We start from the raw sequence: 19055 nt of genomic DNA, 5'->3' as shown, positions 1-19055 counted from the left end.
AATGCACATTGTTACTGCACCACATATTAGCTGGAGCCCCTGGTAAGTTGTCCCTGAAAGTAATAGGAAACACACTCACACCAAGCAACAATCAGATTCAATATATGTTTTGCAATATGCAGCAGAGTAACTATATTTCATGTCAACACAGTTTCTCCACATCAAAGGGTAGCAAGTAGATTTCTAGGTAGACAGTGTTTTATGCATGCTGTTGAATACATTATGAAACATACAGCACTAATGAAACAGCATTACTGAACATGTATAAAACACTTTAGAGTGTTCAAAGTACTTCAGATACATTATCTCAGAAATCCTTGCAACATCCACGTAAGATAGCCTAGTATTAGTCCCATACTGCAGATAAAGATTGAGGCCAAGAGTGACTTCCCAGCAAACTTATGATTGAGGTGAGACAAACTGGGCAATTTCTCAACTAGCTTGCTACTCTAACTTCAGGATGAAAACTTTCATCTTCCAGGGCTGCAGTTTTTAACCATACATGTAAAACAAGACTGCTAAACTCCAAGTAAGCATACTACAATATCTTATCTGGTCAAAGTGTTAACAGAAGACTTCAGACCTTTGAGGCATCAGGTTAAGAATGTTCTTTATTTGGAGGCAGATTCCATTATGATGAGAGTCACTTGACAATATTCATTCACTGACTTCTTAGGGAACAGATATTTTAATTTCAGTTATTTGGAAGTTGCAATGTAAATTCACAAGATGGGGGGGATCTAAAAGCTACTGACCTTACTAATGAAAGCAACAGCATTACTTTGCTTTTGGGGGGCGGGTGGGCACAGCAACAGGTAAATAGGATAGCAAGGATAGCCAAGTATACTGATATTGTTTGATAGAAGCATTTTACATCCACCACACCTTTCCTTTTAGCCCATTTTAAAACATCTGCTTTAAACTTCCCACTTTGCCAGGACTCACAAGTGGGTGAAAACCTGACTTTGTTTGATCAGCAGGAGAGAAAACGTGCAGAAAAAGACAGGGCTCCCAGTTTTACACCAAAGGTGGTTTCTGCAGGCCCAGCTTCAATTACCCCACATCACCTGAAATTCTCTCTTCTACACAACTGTAAGAAGCCCTGCTGTCCTCCTCTGCACCTGCTCTTCCTAGAAAGAAAAAAATCAAAGCACTAGAAGCTGACTTATACCACAGAATTTCTACTCTGACTAGCAATGATCTTCTAGGGTCGAAGACAGGGGTCTTTCTCATCACTTGATAACTGATTCCACCCAGCACCACCTTTCTGTTTTAACAAGAAATGTTGGTAATTGAAACTAGGACCTTCTATGAGCAAATAAGCACTACTACTGAACTTTGGATCTCTCCCCAAGCCCAAGTCACGAACACATATACAAGACCTGGGTACAGGTTGAAATTAAAAAGTGGGTCCTCAGTCTAGTAAGAGGCTCTGAAAAAGCAAGTCTTCAGTCTGCAAAAGAAAGGGGCTGTCAACATTTCACTCCAAGTCCCCAGCCCCACTAATTTTTGACAACTGTTGCAATACTGGCAGGATCTCATTCCTACTGCAAATGTCGCATACACAACCAACTACTAAAGTAATCACAACCAGAAAGTCTGGTACTGTAATATCAAGTGATGGAGAAGGCCACATACCCCCAAGAATACAATTGGTAACTAGCTCAACAATCAAGGAGTCAATGTGTCACTGGAAATGAACTGCCATCATTATCAAGTCCTGGGATTAAGGGAGAGGGGAAAATAAAACTAAGAAAAAACAAATCTTTCCTGCTTTAATATCCTTCCCCTGCACCCTGCCAAGAATCTATCTTGTACAATTTCAACCACAAAACAACCCTATTCTGCCCAGCTGGTAATGTCTCTTTCAAGCCTCCTAAATGAATTTCTCCTGTCTGTCTTGACAACCCTGAACTAGTACTAGTGGTTTAACACACCCACCACTGCCAATTTGAGAGTTATGTTTTAACACCGAAAGTTAAACATACATTGCACTCAGCAAGCCATTGTGTTTGAACAGCCCAATCCTAAAACCCTACCTCCTCAAAAATAAAGTTAAACGGGACTTCCTTCCAGGTATGCAAGCACAAAACTGCAACCTTAACCTCCAGAAATAAACCCTATCAAACCTAGTTTGTTAGTCGTCCTGCAGCCTCCCCCCCCCCCCTTCTTTGCTTGCTTTCCTTGCCACTAGCGGCATTGCGCTCAGCCCTTTCAAAACTAAACCTATACCCACCAACACTGACGGTTTCGCTCCGACCCGCAAACGGGGCGAGGTTGGAAAGTCAGCCAGCCCCACTCATCGTGTGATTTTTGCATTGAAATCCTAAAACACACGCACACATATACACATTTCCCCTTTGAACGCGTAGCGGGGCTTGACATCTGAACAGCCATGCTCAGGGCTGCGCTGTCAATCCCCGCGGCGGCGGCGACCCTTCCCTCCTAGGCAGGTTATTCCCCGGGGGGCTGGAAAGGGCCGGCAGGGAGAGCCCTATCCGAGGGGTTCCCCAGCTGGGACTAGCCGCCACCATCACCACCAGCCCACCCACCCAGGCTCCGTCATGCCCTTCGCCTGGCGGGCCCGGCGACGGCTGCGCTACTCACAGTCGAGGTGCTTCTTCTTGGGGCCCATTACTTCGTGGGTCGTGGCCTTGCAGACGGCTTTGGCGACGGCCGAGCCGGTGACACTGTGCTGCGCCGCCGTGATCCGGTCCGTGATCGACTGGCCCGACATGTCGACGACAAGGAGGAGGAGGAGGAAGGTGGTGGTGCTGGTGGTCGCGCGGCCTTGAGGCTCTTTTCTTCCAGCTCCCCTTTGGACCCCAAAATGAAGCGGCGGCGGCGGCAGGGCGAGGAATTCCCCGGCGCCCAAATCCCCTCAGCAGCAGCGGCGGCAGCCCAGAGAGTAGAAGGAGGAGGGCCGAGAGGGCAACGGGGCGGCAGGGAGGAGGAGGAGGAGGGCCGGCCACCGCCCCACCAAGGAGAAGCCCAGCCCAGTGCACCGGCCTTGTTGGAGCCTCCTCCTCGTGCTGCCGCTGAGGGGTTCAACCGAGGCCAGGCGGACGGAGGCTCCCTCCTTCCCTCAGAGGACTCCGGCTCGCTCTGGCGGGCGCCTCTGCCTCAGACAGATCCTCTCCTTCTCGCCCTTCCGCCCGCCTGCCTGCCTGCCTGCCTGCCTGCTTGCTTGTCCGCCCTCTCAGCTGGGACCCCGTCCCCTTTCTACCTCCTCCTCCTACACCACGCCTCCCTCCTCCTCCTCCTCCTCCTCGCCGATCTCTTTCCCCCTTTCGCGTTCCCACTCCCAGACAAAATGGCGGCGGAGCTGCGGCGGCGTCAGGTGACGGCCACCATGGTTCGCCCGCCTGTCGCGCTTCCCTCCACGCCTCAGCCCTCTCGCTGGCCCTGGAGGGATTCCGCCCGCCAGAATGTGTGCCGGCGGGCGGGCGGGCGAGCTGGTGGTGCACACACACGCTCCTTGTCTTACAAGCACAAGCACGTACACTCGCAAGTGCACACACGCGCCAGGCTCGCTTCACCATCCATGCCTCACCCTGTCATACACACTCACTCGTCTCATCCCTCACTGTCGCTCCATCTCTCTCACACACACCTGCACACATTCGGTCCATTTCTCCCTCCTAACAGAAGCTCACCCCAGCCTCTTTTTCTGTCTCTCTCATACACATTAGCTCCATCACTCTCTCACACACACATTCACTCCAACTCTCACCCAAGCTCATTTCTCTCACACACATAACACATATAGCACACATTCCCTAGACTGGATGGATGGGAGGTTGCCTGCTCTTGATTGGGTTACATTCCCTCTGAAGGAACAGGTATGTCACTTGGGGTTTCTTCTAGATCCTTTGTTGAGGCTCAGGTGGCCTCAGCAGCCCTGAGTGCCTCCCATCCACTTTGGCTGGTGGCCCAGTTGTACACCTATTTGGACTTCTGTCATCTTATGCTCTGGTAACCTCCAGGTCAATTACTGCAATGTGTTGTAGGTGGGGCTGCCTGTGAAGATAGTTCAGAAACTTCAGCTGGTGCAGGATTTGGCTACCTGGTTGTACACTGGGGCAAGAGTTTGAGCATATTACACCGATCCTGGCCCAATTACACTGGCTGCCAATTAGTTTCTGGACCCAATTTGAAGTGCTGGCTTCAACCTATAAAGCCTTAAACAGCTTAGGACTGCAATACCTCAAGGATCACCTCATCCCATATGAACCAACCTGGATCCTGCCATCGTCATGTGAGACCCATCATTGTGTGCTTCCTCCATGGGAGGTCTGGAGGGTGACAACATGAAAACGGGCCTTTTCCGCAGTGGCTCCCTGTTTGTGGAATGCTCTCCCCAGGTAGGCTGTCTTGATGCCTTTGTTATACACTTCTTCTTTTTTACCAGGCGAAAAGGTTTCTCTTCAACCAGGCGTTTGGCTGATTAACATTCTATGGCATTTTCAATGTGTTGGGGGTGGAGTTATTGGTCTCTTTGTTTTATTATGCATTTTGTGTTCTCATTTTGCATTTTATGCTGTGAACTTCCCTGTGATAGTTGGATGAAGGGCAGTCTACAAATTTAATAAATCATCATCATCATCATTCTATTGATCTCTCTTAATACACACACCCCATCACTATCTCCCACACACACACACTTGCATCCCTCTCTTACACAGGCTCCCTGCTCACTCTATCTCACACACGAAAACATTCTTTATCCATCTCTCACTGCCGCCCACCTCTCTCTCGCACACAAACACTCCCATCTCTCTCACATGCATGCCCTCCGTATCTCACTCATGCTCACATACATACTGTTTCTCATACACGTAGACATGTGCACATACCGTCTCTCTAACAGACATACAGTCATTACATCTCTCTGTCTCACACACTCGTTTTATCCATCTCTTTCACACTCCAACTCTCCATCTCACACACATACACGTATCCGTGATGGGTCAGACCAAAGATCCTGTGCCTAGCATACTTCAGCATCCTGTTTCCCACAGTGGCAAGCCAGATGTCTCTGAGAAGCTCACAAGCACATCATCATAATTACTGATATATTGCTTCCCCTCTCATTGGGACTCATGAGGGCAATAGCAACACTTTCCTGCTATTTTTTTCCTCTCCCCAACCAAGCTACTGCTGTTCATAATACCTCTAAACATGGAGGATTTGACTGAACAAACATTAAGCTAACCAGCCTGTAGTTTCCTGGATCTCTTCAGAAAGTGTTAAAAAAAATGTCATTACACGGGCCACTTTCCAGTTCTTGGGTACAGAAGCCATTCTTGGGGATGTTACATAATTTTGTTAGAAGATAAACAATTTCCTATTTGAGTTCTTTAAAAATTCTTATCTGGATATTTTCTGGATCCAGTGGCTTGATTTCATTTAATTTGCCCATATGCCCTAGAGGTATTGCCATTATTTGTCTTCATTCCTCTGACTCCTTTCTTTAGAAAGTTTAGGCACAAAGATCTAACCTACGTCTTCTGTAGTAAATATAGATGCAAATAAATCATTCAGCGTCTCTGAAATCTCCTATTCTTCCCTTATGCAGCCTCCCTTTCCTCCAAAGGTCCAACCACTACCCTAGCCTGTTTCCTGCTTATAATCTATTTTAATAAGTCGTTGATTATCATGATTTTAAGTTGGTTTTTTTGGGGGGGCAATATGCCTTTTTGCCTCCAATAGATTAACTATGTGTGTTAACCATGCTGGCAGCTTCTTGGCCTTGGTGGTACCTTTGCTGAACTGGGGTATATTCCAACTCAGCTTCTGGCAAGAGTGTCCCTTCAGATGTCAGTAATGCAGCAGCACTGAAGAAGCATTGCAGAACAACTAATAAAGCAGAGTGATGTTTGGATGGTCCAGTACAAATCCACTATTAATATGCTATTATTGCGTTAATGGCATGTTGCAGAATACACCTGCAAAAATCCTCCCACTGTTCTGGAGGGCTCCTTGATCATTTTCCATGTACAAAGCGGCACCACCTTCAGTATGCCCTTCTCCAAAGCAGTGCCCCCAGAAACTGAAAATGCGTCGTTGTTGTTTTAAAAAAAGACTAAATCCCACATGGGTTGAAAAGTCACTGGGGAAGGGGGAGGATATGTTCAATCATGAAATCGGGTTGTGAATCTGCAGGTGGCCTCAGTCGCTGTAAAATTCTGTACCCTGTTTAAGGTCTCATAGGTAACTGGACAGGAGGTTTAATTCAGTCCCTAACTGTGTTACTAGCAGATAAAATATTGGAGGAGGAGGATTGAGAGGCACAAAAGAAGCATTAAAGTGCCAAATTATGCAATGCTCCTATAGGAGTTCATTGCATGACATTCATTCAGAGCAACCATTTGCACACTTCAGTTCCCTTTTTGACAGGAAATTTTGTAATTTTCTCAAAACATAGCCTTGAAATTGAGACTGTTGCCAAAGACGGGTTTTGCTCCCATTTAACCATGTTTGTTGTAATTACTAGCTAATGTAAATGTAAGCATGCTGATTTCAGAATTCTTCTCAACTAGAGGAGTGGCATAAATTTAGCAACTGCACTTCTCTGAGAGTTTTAAAATCATAGCGCATATCACATACCCTATAACCACAGTACACTATGAAAATGAAAATTTGTATGTTAAAACATGAAAACTTGAAAACCCTGGTGGTTTCCATTGTTACTACTCTAATGAATGAAATGTTGTAAATAAATAAAGTAAATGGACCTGCAACAAAATATTGTATTGTTCCTGTTCAGAGACTGTACACACTAACCCATTTGCAGAACAAAAGCACAGTTTTTCTCAATCCAGAATTATCCATGCTCATCCTCAACATGCTGCCTTCAATCTAGATTGAGTCTGCAAAGGTGGGTGTGGTTACTTGATAATGTATTTTAAAACCCTCTCCTTGGTTAGCTTATCAATGTATTTTTCTCCCAGGTGAATGAAGGAAGTGGTGATTCATTCTTGGTATATATATATTTTTATTTATTTCATAAAATTTACACCTCTTGAATGTAACAAAAACAATCTTAAAGCTGTTTACAAAAAGATAAAACAAGAAAACCAAGAAAAAAATGAAGTAATAGTTTTAGAACATATAAAAAGTCAAACCACTAAAACAAGCTAAAATTCACATCAACTTTCTAAGCACCTATATAGGCTTGTCTAAAAAGAGTGTAGCAGGTGCCAAAAAGAATTCAGTGAATATGCATGCTTGATATCGATATGCAGGGAGTTCCAAAGTGTAAGTGTTTGCACACTAAACAATCACCCACAATGCTGTTGGGCAAGTGTGGATACACACACCCCATATCTGGTTTTGCCTACATCTGCTTTCAAATGAACAAATTGGGGTAATGCAGAATCAATCTGCAATAAACTATTTTCTGAATGAAACTAGTGTTTGAATAAGTGCTTTCCAGGGGTAAAAAATATTCTGTAGCTCTAGACTGTGTGCTGACTGTGTAGAAAAAACAAGTAGACAGTCTCCATTGATTCTGGGATATGTCATGTACAGAGCCACAGTTGTAGCCAGACTGTCAAGCACTTTTCCAGGATACTCCATCCTGTTTTCTCTCCTCCCCCCAAGTAAGTCAGCATTATATAACCACTGAGCATATTCAGGGTGTCTCCAAACTGCATACCCAAACTTTAGGTTTATGCAATTAAAATGGATTAAAGCACCAGAAATCCACTTTAAAAAAAGAACTGGACTTTTTGCGGTCCAGAAAGTGGCAGAAAAATGCAATGGAAAATGTGGAATTAACAAATGATTAACAGGAAAACATATAAGTGCCCCACAGACAAATTGGAATGAGTGTAGAACAAATGCTCAATGTCTTATAGATACCCCTTTAACAAACCAGTACCAATGCTCAATAAATAATGGATATCATCCACATTCCATGTAAGCTTTATGCAAGCTACCGTAATCAGGATGAATGCTCAATAAATAGGTCATCTGGAGGATCCCTCAGTCCTTATTGGGTAGTTTTGGAAATGATTTCTGCAGGGGGGTTCCTTTGAACTTCCATGAACATGTCTGGTGCCATTTGAGCTACAGTGGTGCCCCGCAAGACGAATGCCTCGCAAGACGAAAAACTCGCTAGACAAAAGAGTTTTCTGTTTTTTGAGTCGTTCCGCAAGACGAATTTCCCTATGGGCTTGCTTTGCAAGATGAAACTGTCTTGCGAGTTCTTGCGAGTTTGTTTCCGTTTTCTTAAAGCCGCTAAGCCGTTAATAGCAGCTAAGCCGTTAATAGCCGCTAAGCCGCTAATAGCCGCTAAGCCGCTAATAGCCGTGCTTCGCAAGACGAAAAAACCGCAAGACGAAGAGACTCGCGGAACGGATTAATTTCGTCTTGCGAGGCACCACTGTATATAAGGTTCTGTTCTTGGATAATGAGTTTGGTTTTAGTAAAATAAATAAATAAATAAATAAATAGATAGCAGGGGGGCTGCTGAAATCAGATGGATAGCCTCTTCCAAGGCCAACAGAGCGTAAGGAAGAGGCTGTGGCAAGTCATGTGGTGACAGCTTTGCCCTGACGCATCTGGTGTGGCCTTGTGACCTGTGGGTCCTGAACTATTATCTAATGCACTCTGGACATGGCCAAAAGTGGCCACATGGGTGGCAATCTTAAAGTTGAGAAGAAAGTGATTGTCAGAGGCAGGTGAAGAAGAGTCCTGCTGAACCAAGGGGCATGGCCACAATAATTTAGTTTGCTAATGTGATATCACACCTTTAGGTCTTCTAGCACTGCTCTGCCATTCTTCACTATGAGTATAGCTTTGATATGAAGATAACCAGTTCTGTAATTCACTATGGAAAGAAAGCAGTTGAATGCACGTAATACATTCAGTAGCTAAATAAATAAATGCTGAGTTGCCCTGAGAGAAGGAACAGCTGCAATCAAGCATGATGATGGTCTTGTGATAGGGACATCTGTCCATTAGCACCTGGACTGTGACAAACAACAGGCCATCAAACAATTACAAATCAGATGGAAACGATATTTGGCGGCAACAAAACTGGATCTTAGCAGTCTGTCTAGAAATGATAAGCTCTCCAGTGCATGATTGGTCTAGAAATAAGCTGCTGTCACACATTATCAGTTTCTATTGTAGACATAATAGCCTGCATAGCAACATATAAAATTATATCCTTCCTACTGCAATTCATTGGGAATGTGAAGAATGCAACTTGCAAATGGCATCTTTTTCATCCCCCTTTCCCCCCCTTTTCTCATCCTTCTCTTAGCCCACCTTTCCTTAAGTCAGAGATAGCCAATACAGTGCTCTGCAGATTTGGTTGGACCACTGGCCATATTGCCTGGGGTAAATGGAGCTGGATTCCAATGACATCTGGAGAGCACCACGTTGACTTTGTTTGCCCTAAGTATAGAACCATTACATCCAAGTTCCCTTTACAACAGAAGCAATACCGTTTTGAGGTATTAATGCTATTAGCCCCTCCATTCAGTTCAGCGATGTTAAGGTCCTGAATGAATCCTTTAAAGTTTATCTCATTGCTCAGTATCTTACAATTCAGCATACGGATGTGGAGGAATCTGATGTTGTTCACAACTCAAGATTCACTTTGCACAAAGTCCATCACTGCGTCTCAAAGTCAAACCTGATGCTGTTCAATAATGAAAAAGATAACATTTTGTGCAGCGTGAGCCTATGCATATTTAGCCAGAAGTGCGTGGCACGCTATTTGATGCAGCTTATTCCTAGCTGCTGTGCTTTCAGCTCCACTGTTGTGTATCATTGTGAGGCTGCTCTTGTGGGACACCAAGACTTTATCATAGAATCAAAGAATCGTAGAATTGTAGACCTGGAATGCCAGTACAACTAAGAGGCATTCTTCTGAACGAGAAGCCACTCCCAACTGTTATCTCCTTTAAACACTCAAACTCTACCATGGGTGTTCTAGCAAGTTTTAACCTCCACCCTTTACTGACACTGAGTTCCTCAACCAGAGGCATCCCATTTTGTTTATTTCAGGCTTTGGGAACCTAGAAAGATGTACAGAAGGTTGCTTCATATTGACTCAAACCTTTGGTCCATCTAGCTGAGTATTTTCTACTTTTTCAGGCAATAGCTCTCCAGGTTTTCACACTGGAGCCTCTCACAGCTCTGCCTGGAGATGCCAGGAACTTCTGCATGCTAAGCAGATGCTCTACCAATCTACTGCCCTCCAGATGTTTTCAACTACAACTCCCATCAGCTCCAGCTTCCACTTCCTGCTTGTAGCACATCTGATTCTGCTGACTTCGCCATTGTCTGCTGTGCCACTCTGTTGGACTCCTGGGTTCTGCCCCTTTGCCTCTCTCACATATGCTCAGGAGCAGAGAAGGCTGGTGCCCTTTGGAAGTGGAAGGGCAAAAGGCAGGGAGACCAACAATATATAGAGCCAGAACAAACGGCTGGTGGAGCAGAGACAGCTTATCCTAGTTTTGTTCCCATCCTTCTGCAGTTCAACAAAGGCAACACTGCAACTAAGGAGGACGACCTTGACGGCCAGTGCCACCCCCTGAGATGCATGTAAATAAGGAGGTAGGCAGGTGTAGGGCTGGCCAAGGTTGGTGGGGTATTCTCAATTATCCTGATGGACCAGCCTCCACATCTCAGGAGTATCCTCATTTGTGACATGGATAAGAGCACCTGGCAAGACTAGCTGGTTCAGACTCATCTATTCCTTAATCCTGTTCTTAGAGTGGCCAACCAGATGCCCATGGGAAGCCCACAAGCAGGACCTGAGCGCAACAGCACTCTGCTCACTCCAGTGGCATGTCGTCATAAGGGGAATAGGCTAGTCCCCTAAATTTTCTGCTGGTGCCTCCTTCCCAAAGCCCAGGAATCTTCTGCCCAGCTTAGGGAGGTAGGTGTGAGGCTTTGATGGGTCCAAGATCTGTCCTGCCATCTTCCCAAAGACCACTCGGCTTTTGGAAGGAAGCAGGTGTACTCCAGCATCCTGTCAGAGCCCTGGCACTTCCTTTGCAAAGCCCAGGAAGCTTCTGGCCGGCTTAGGAAGGGAGGTGTGATGCCCACGTGCGCGATGTCAGAACATCACAATGTCACATGCATGACACCCGCCCCATCCTTCTTGCAAGTTGGCGCCTCTGTCCCTAACTGTTCCCCTGTTAAAAATTTCGCCGCACGCCATTGGCTCACTCATGATTTCCAGCAACTAGTCTTCAGGTGCATGTTGCCTGTCGTACCAGAGGCAATTTATACAGTAGGTCCTGACTAGTAGCAACTGATAACCCTATCCACAAATTTATCTAAACCCCCTTTAAAGTTGTCCAAGTTGGGGGCCATCACTATATCTTGTAGTAGTAATTACAGGGGTGGGGGGCGCTTCACTGCAGGGAAACCAGTGCAATTCACTACCCAGTTGCTTTGACTCTGTTTCCAAAGATGGGCAATTGGTGACAGCTGTAAAGACACACACACACACACACACACACACACATACACACACACACTTGTATTGAGATGACAATAGAGGCTTTGAAAAGGTTTCCAAAGTCACATTGCATCTGGAATGGGTTGCTTGGCAGAGCATCATTACAGTGAAAACAGGATCTTTCTCCTTGTTGGGCTCATTAGGCTCCTTAGCATTAAAACAAACAAATAAAGAACACAGCCCCAAATGCTGGAGATAATCCAACGGCCATGTTACACAAAATAAATAAATAAAAATGCACTGCTTGAAATACAGATCTTTACAGCAGGGAGCATGTAATTAAACCATAGATTTAGAAGCAAAAGCATCATTGCAAATCTAAATGTACTGCTCATATGATGGATGGATGCCAGCCTATTTCCATTTACAGATCTACACAGAAGCTAGGAGAGTCTGGCTCCCATTTATTTTCTTCTTTAAAAATCTCATTGGTAGTGACAGCTCTGAAGAAAAAAGTCTGTACTTATTTCATCTGTTACAGACTCAAAATTATTATGGAATGCTGGGAAGCAGCCTCATTTGAGTTGAAAATAAACAAAATATTTATTTATTTATTCAATGCATTTATATCCCACTTTTTTCTCATAGGAGCTCAAAGTGCTGTACATGGTCCTCCCCTTTCTCATTTAATCCCCTTAACAACCCTGTGAGGTAGATTAGGCTGAGAGGCAGTCACTACACCACACTGGTTCTTGATAGATAGATATAGATTCTGAAATCTGCACTCATTCTTACCTGCCCTTTGACATAAGGTCCCAAGGTGGGTTGCAGCTATATAAAAATACAATATTAAAACCAGTTTTTAAAAATTACAACCAGATGTTTAGGGTGGGTCTAAATATATATGATAATATGATAATATGATAATATGATAATAAAAATATGATAATACTTTATTCTCGAAGAAAAAAATTCACAAAGGTTTTGAAAACCACATCTTCCGAAGATCACTGATAGAGGTGTGGGAGAGGTATAAAAACTTGTTGGAACCTAGACCCCCCATTGGATTTCACCATTAGAAGTGATGAGTGTGAAAAAAATTAATATGAGGGGGAGGTGGATAACATATGGAGAATTGGTAACAAGAGAGGGGGGGAAATGGAAAATGAAAACTTATGAAGAGGTGAAAGAATTTGTTTACGACTGGTTACACTACTTTCAGATTAATGAAATGTTTAAAAAAGATTGTAAAATGTGTGGGTATGAAGGTAAAGAATCAAAATTCCAAGTGGAGGTATTGAATAATGAGTATAAAAACCTGTCTAAAATGTATAAAGTGTTGCTGGAGTGGCATACAAAAGATGAAGAGGTAAAAGTAGCAATGATACACTGGGCAAGAGACTTTGGTTACAATATACAGTATGATGATTGGATGAAATTATGGAATGAAAGGCTAAAATTTACGGCATGTACTGCGTTGAAAGAAAATGTAATGAAAATGTTTTACAGATGGTATATAACGCCAGTTAAACTGGCCAAAATGTATAAAACATGCAATAAGTGTTGGAAATGTAAAGAAAAAGAAGGTACTTTCTATCATATGTGGTGGGAGTGTAAAAAGGCGAAAGACCTCTGGGAAATGATATACAATGAATTGAAAAAGATGTTTAAATATACGTTCGTTAAAAAACCAGAAGCCTTTCTATTAGGAATGGTAGGAAACGAAATCAATAAGAGAGACTGTAAACTGTTTCAATATGCAGTGACTGCCGCAAGGATACTTCTGGCCCAAAGATGGAAACAGGAAGAAATTCCAACAGTGGAAGAATGGAGAAGGAAAGTGACCGAATATGCAGAATTGGACAAATTGACTGGGAAGATTCGATACCAGAAAGACCAAAAGTTTATCGAGGACTGGGGGAAATTTACAGAATATCTGAAAAATATATGTGATGTACAGACAACGCTTGTTGGTTTTGAAGAGACTCTGTGAAATAGTAAGAAATACTGCAAAAAAGAGAGTAAGAGGAAAAGGAGTGGGGAAAGGCAATATCATGTTTAGAAATGCGTCAATAAATAGAAATTTTTCGAAAGATTGACAGAGAAACTGAGGGAAGTCGAAAATTGAAGCATGAGTGTAAAACAATCTGTTGATTGTATAAAACTTGTTTGGAAAATGAATAAAAATTATTTTTTTAAAAAAGATAATACTTTATTCTCTTGTTAACTATGCTGTTTTAAATGTGCATTTTATATTTGACTTCACTTAGCAATGTTTTCTTTTGAACTGTTTAAGATTTGTTTGTTTACTTTGTGTTAAATATGTATTCTGTAGTTTACCCTCCTTTTTTAATGTTTTATTTTGAAATCTTTAAGATAACATTTTAGTTTCCTGTTAATTATATTGCTTTGACTGTATACTTTATATTTGACTTTCTTCAGAAATGTTTGATTCTGGATTGCTTTATTGATGTTTAATATGCTGTAAACGGCTTTGAGATTTTTCTTAAAAGTATAAAGCGATATAGAAATGAAATTATTATTATTAATAATAATTAATATAGATATGCATACATACCATACGTTTAAAGCACTTCCCCCCTTACAAGAATCCTGGGTACTGTAGTTTATCCCTCATGGAGCTACAATTCCCTGCATGTTTATCAGGAGTCTTTGGGGAAAGTTTCCAGGAGGAAATCAAGTGCTTTAAATATACGATGTGTATGCAGATCTCAGGTGTTAAAGGCCAAGGTACAGTAAATAGGTGTATAATACTTCCTTCCTTGGGCTTATTGCCTTTTCCAAATTTGCAAAACTGAAACGTGTGTTAATGTTGCTCTCAGCTGGAGTTATTTCATTCAAACACCCCAGATTCTTCTGATTATGCTCTATGGTATCTATCAGGAAGGGACATTTGTTATTCCTTTCCTTCTGAGTCCAAAGCATTACAGGCCCAATAGTAAAAAGCAGTTCAAAGTGACTCTTGTTGAAGGTTACAGTACAGCATGGGCAGAAGGTAGATTGGCAAGGGTTTCTGTCTCCCAGTTGTTTTAGGAATGGCAGCAACAAAACCACTCTCCTTGCCCTCTTCTTGTGAATGATGCTGCTAAAATAAAGAAAGCTCTCTCTCTCACGCACAGATAGAGACACACAATATTTAGCTTCAGGATGTCCCCTGATGCCAATTGCATAATATTGAATGACACACATATCTAGTCGAAGAATATTTGCATTCTACATGAATGTCTTTTGCACCTGGTTCTGGTTGGTGGATCTTGGAGTTCTAGTAAAAACAACAACACAAAAAACACCATCACTACAAAGCAGACCCTGAAGTTTGCTGCCACAGCAACACATTAAAAGGCAATAGTACAAAAGTTCTGCAAACCCCTTAAGCAATGTGTTGCCTAGCATATAACAGGTTTAAAAGCAATTGTCTTAAGGCACATGATGCAGCAGCTGCTAAAGCAAAGCAGGTCTGGAGGTGCCCAGTTCCTTGTCTTATATACCAAGTCAGAACACACCGGTCTCTCCAGCTCAGTGATGTCTACACTGATTGGCAGTGTTGCTCTATGGTTGTAGGCAGGGGATATTCCCAGCCCTAGGTAGAAGTGCTGCAGATTGAACCTGGGATGTTTTGTATGCAAAGCACTAAGCTACAGCCCAACACATCTGAAAGAAAGCTGACTTATACTGAGTCAGACCATTGGTACATCAACATTGACTGACAGCGGCTCTTCAGGGATCTAGGAAGGAGTGTCTCTCAGCTGCACTTGGAGATGCCAGGGATTGAACCTGGGATCCTCTGCATGCAGAGCAGATGCTCTGCCATTGAGCTACCGTATTTTTCGCCCCATAGGACGCACCTAGGTTTTTTTTGGGGGGGGGAATAAAGAAAAAACAATTATTTCCCCCCCAGGTGCGTGGCTGGGGCAGGGGAAGCCCGAGCTTCCCCCGACCACAGCCCCCAGAACAGGCAGCTCTCCACAAGCCTTGGGAGACTGGCGCGACTTCCCGCCGGGCTCCCACGGCTTGCGGATATCTGCCTGAAGCCCAAACCAGGTCGGGGAACAGTGGGATGGCGGCGTTCCGCCTCCCCGCTGTCCTCCGAGCTTGTGGGGCTGGCGGTGGGGAGAAGCACGCTTCTCCCCACCACCAGCCTCCAAACCAGGTCGGGGAACCAAAGCCCGGGGCGCGCTGCACAGCGCGCCCCGTGCTTCGGGCTGCAGGCTGCTGCCCGCAAGCCTTGCGAGCCCGCGGGAACTCCCACCGGGCTTGCAAGGCTTGCGGATAGCTTCCTGAAGCCTGGAGAGCGAGAGGGGTCGGTGCGCACCGACCCCTCTCGCTCTCCAGGCTTCAGCGAAAGCCTGCATTCGCCCCATAGGACGCACACACATTTCCCCTTCATTTTTGGAGGGGGAAAAGTGTGTCCTATAGGGCGAAAAATACCGTTTTGAGCTCTTTGGAGGTTGCTTAAGATCTTTTTGCCTAAACATCAGCTACCAAAAATGGCTGCAGTTCAGAGTAGTTCTTTTTGTCCCCTGTGAGCAGTTCACGTCATTTGCAGGTGGGATTCCTCATCCTTTTGCTGTACCTAATTAGCACCCACAAAGCAAAATGCATTTCTTTTCTCAAAAGCAGGTGTGAAATATCCTCATCTCCACTCTACATTTTACATTGAAATGCTACACTTAAAACGCTTTCTCTCTCTCTCCAGCTTCTGCAGACGCAGCATATGGAAAAAGAAAACAGGAAATAAATCAGCAGTTTATATGGACAGGCAGCAGCACTAAGAAAGAAAGAAATGAAAATCACAATGCTGCAAGGCAGCCTTTGACAACCTGGTGCCTTTCAGATGTTTCAGACTAGTACTCCCATCAGCCCCAGTCAGAGGTTAGTGAAGGCTGCTGTAAAGCTTTCTTTTAAAATCAATGCATATTCCTACACCCAAGTATGAAGAATGGTGCTGGGAATTGTAGCTCTGTCAGGGATAGACTACAGTTCCCAGGATTCTCTGGGGGATGACAGGTGCTTCAAATGTATGATGTAAATGTGACAAGCTTTTGAACTCAGAATAGAGGGTTTTGGAACTCATTAATATCTGCATTTTCTGCTATCAAACCTCAGAGAGGCAGGTTAGCAGCAAAATATGTCTCAGCTTGGGACAAAAAAGCAAAGTAAAACCGGTTCATGCAAACAGTCTTTCAGGACAGGAGCCAATACATCAGCCAAACCAAGATGTTTTCAGCTGACTTCTGCTCCAGTTACACATTTAGTAATACAATTGCTCCACCACTTCCTGATCTGATATTCACTTCCTTTTTCCTGCTACATAAAAAAAACCAAAAAACAAAGCAGCTTAACTATTTGGCATGTCCGTGAGAGTTAAACTTGGAGAGCATAGCAAAACGCTTCTGAAAGGGCAAGCACATAAATTCCTTAGCCTAGATTTATATGACTTATGGCATAAGCACATACATTCCTAGCCCAAAGAAAGTTCCACTGAGATCAATAAGGCTTCCAAATAGACTCATAGAATTGTATAGTTGAAAGAGGGTCATCTAGTCCAAGCTCCTGCAATGCAGGAATCTTGCCCTCAGCCAATCCCTTGGTGGGCACAAACCACCAGCCTTCTGGTTAACAGTCACATGCACAGACTTGTTATAGCACAGGAGGTATAGGACTGAAGCCCTGAGCTTCCACAGCCATCACCCAACATGAACCACCATTGGCAGGAACAGCAGCAGGTATCTTCTATGCTTATGATAATACTTCATTCTCTTGTGAATTATGTTGTTTTAAATGTGCATTTTATATTTGACTCCCTTTATTAAATGTTTTCTTTTGAAATGTGTTATTTTTGTTAACTTTACTGTGCTAAATGCGCATTCTGTAACTGACCTCCTTCATAATGTTTTATTTTGAAATCTTTTAGCTTCCTACTAATTATGTTGCTTTGAATGCATAGTTTATATTGGACTTTCTTCAGTAATGTTTTATTCTGGATTACTTGTTTTTTTAATGTGTTGTAAACCGCTTTGAGATTTTTTCTTAAAAATACAAAGTGGAATAGAAACAAAATGAATACTACTAATAACAATCTTCTTGTCCGTGGATGGTCCCATGGTAATGTAAATGAAGGCGCTCACAACCTGAGCATTGTAAATAGGAAAAAAATGATGCTATTATGTTCAGTATACCTGTTCTGGGATCTGATTTGTTAATCAGGCATTGTGGGCAGAAAGACCAGAGGAGCTGTAAAGTCATTTGTGATTATCTCCTGGCTTAGACCAGCCTGATTTTGTTAGAAACAGCTCCACTGTATATTTGCTTGCAGCAGAAGCATCTTTAGGAATGAAGTCAAACAGGCTTTGTTTTGTAAAGTACAGGGGAATTAAGTTCTTAAAATGTCCTATTTTCCCTGCCCACGCAACAAAACAGAGCACAAAGCCAGTTGACCTGAAGATTAGAGATGGGTGAATCTGTCAATTTCAGTTTCTCTGTTTTTAATTTTTCCAGTCTGAAGTTCTCCACATTTCCACACCAGCCCCCGTAGTATTTCCTCACTTCCCTTTATCAGCACTTTGTCCTCTTATCTTCAGAGAGATCATTGATTTTCTGCACCTTGTGACAACTTCGTTAGAGCTATTTCCTCAACTTTGCTGGAAGACGAGCTCCATCAGGAGCCTCCTTCACCTGAACTGTCTCTATGCCAGCTAGAAAGCTATAAGAGAACAGGTGCCTGAGTTTGCTTCCACCCATTTCCTTCCCTGTCCCCTTGTGTGTCTTTTTTTTTTAAGGGACTGTCTTGTTTAAATTGATTGTATGTCAGTCACTAAGTCACTATGAGAGCCTTCATAGCTGAAGAGCAGGGTAGGCATCATTCATGCCAATCTTCTTTGCATCCTTCTGATTGTAGCATATGCAACACCAAAGCCTTCAGAATATATACTAATAATGATGAATATTTATAACTGAGTTAGCACTTCATTTTGTGGATGTGTGTATTACTGAATATGCACAAACATCATGGCTACATCTCAGGGATCCTGAGAAACAAAAGAGGAATTGGCATGCTAGCAGAAGGTTTGCAGAAATAGAAACAATTACTTGGGGGTGGGGATTTAAGGGGGCACAGAAATCTCCCAAGCAGCCCGAGGACTGTGCATGCTTTAGCACCTACAAAATGCTAAATGTCTGCTTGGGATTGGAAACTAGTGGAGGGGAAATGTAATGGAGTGTCCTGGGAAATGGTTATGACTAGATGGCTGGCACACTGTACTGGAGCTCTCCACACTGCACCATTCCACCACAAGTCCCACTTATAAGGCTAAATATCTATATAAGGCTTTCAGTTAGAAAATGTTACAGTGAATACCTATTGAAATATTTTGTCTGGGCTCATTGATCAAACTGTATGGTTTTGGTCCCAAAAAGTTGTCCCTTGCTCTTTTGGGTGCATGTGCATCAACCCACAGGGAGGAAAATGTAATGGAGTCCACTGAAAGAAGACACGGTTGGTTGGTTGGTTGGTTGGTTGGTTGGTTGGTTGGTTGGTTGGCTGGAACTCTGGACAGGAGCACCCCACACTGCAATATTTGTTCACATGCCCCACTTGTAAGAACAC

At 43.4% G+C, this 19055-nt stretch overlaps 2 protein-coding genes and 1 long non-coding RNA gene across 4 annotated transcripts in view; 2 read left to right on the top strand and 1 right to left on the bottom strand.

The window, feature by feature from the left end:
- The window catches only part of LOC308468824 (phosphatidylinositol-binding clathrin assembly protein-like), a 54592-nt gene extending 51318 nt beyond the window's left edge, over positions 1–3274 (bottom strand). The window contains exon 1 of one of the 2 annotated variants that reach the window (XM_080991287.1): positions 2608–3274. In XM_080991287.1, the coding sequence (XP_080847413.1) occupies positions 2608–2737 (130 nt within the window). In that variant the 5' untranslated portion in view covers positions 2738–3274. The remainder of the gene's footprint in view (positions 1–2607) is intronic. The other variant, XM_080991286.1, reaches the window with a different exon arrangement.
- LOC308468907 (uncharacterized protein) lies at positions 1554–18406 on the top strand (the record flags this gene model as incomplete). The annotated part of the gene is made up of 3 exons (XM_080991370.1): positions 1554–1655; positions 2525–4364; positions 16146–18406. 2 exons carry the CDS (start codon positions 1554–1556, stop codon positions 3758–3760), a joined length of 1338 nt encoding a protein of 445 aa, XP_080847496.1. The 3' UTR covers positions 3761–4364; positions 16146–18406.
- LOC308468904 lies at positions 8447–12040 on the top strand. The gene is made up of 2 exons (XR_013981941.1): positions 8447–10904; positions 11058–12040. It is a non-coding gene; the product is annotated as an uncharacterized lncRNA (long non-coding RNA).
- Positions 18407–19055: the final 649 nt, after the last annotated feature.

The sequence above is a fragment of the Podarcis pityusensis genome (assembly GCF_964106645.2).
Source record: "Podarcis pityusensis genome assembly, chromosome: Z".
Classification (NCBI taxonomy): Eukaryota; Metazoa; Chordata; class Lepidosauria; order Squamata; family Lacertidae; genus Podarcis; species Podarcis pityusensis.
This window is presented reverse-complemented; position numbering and strand designations above follow the sequence as displayed.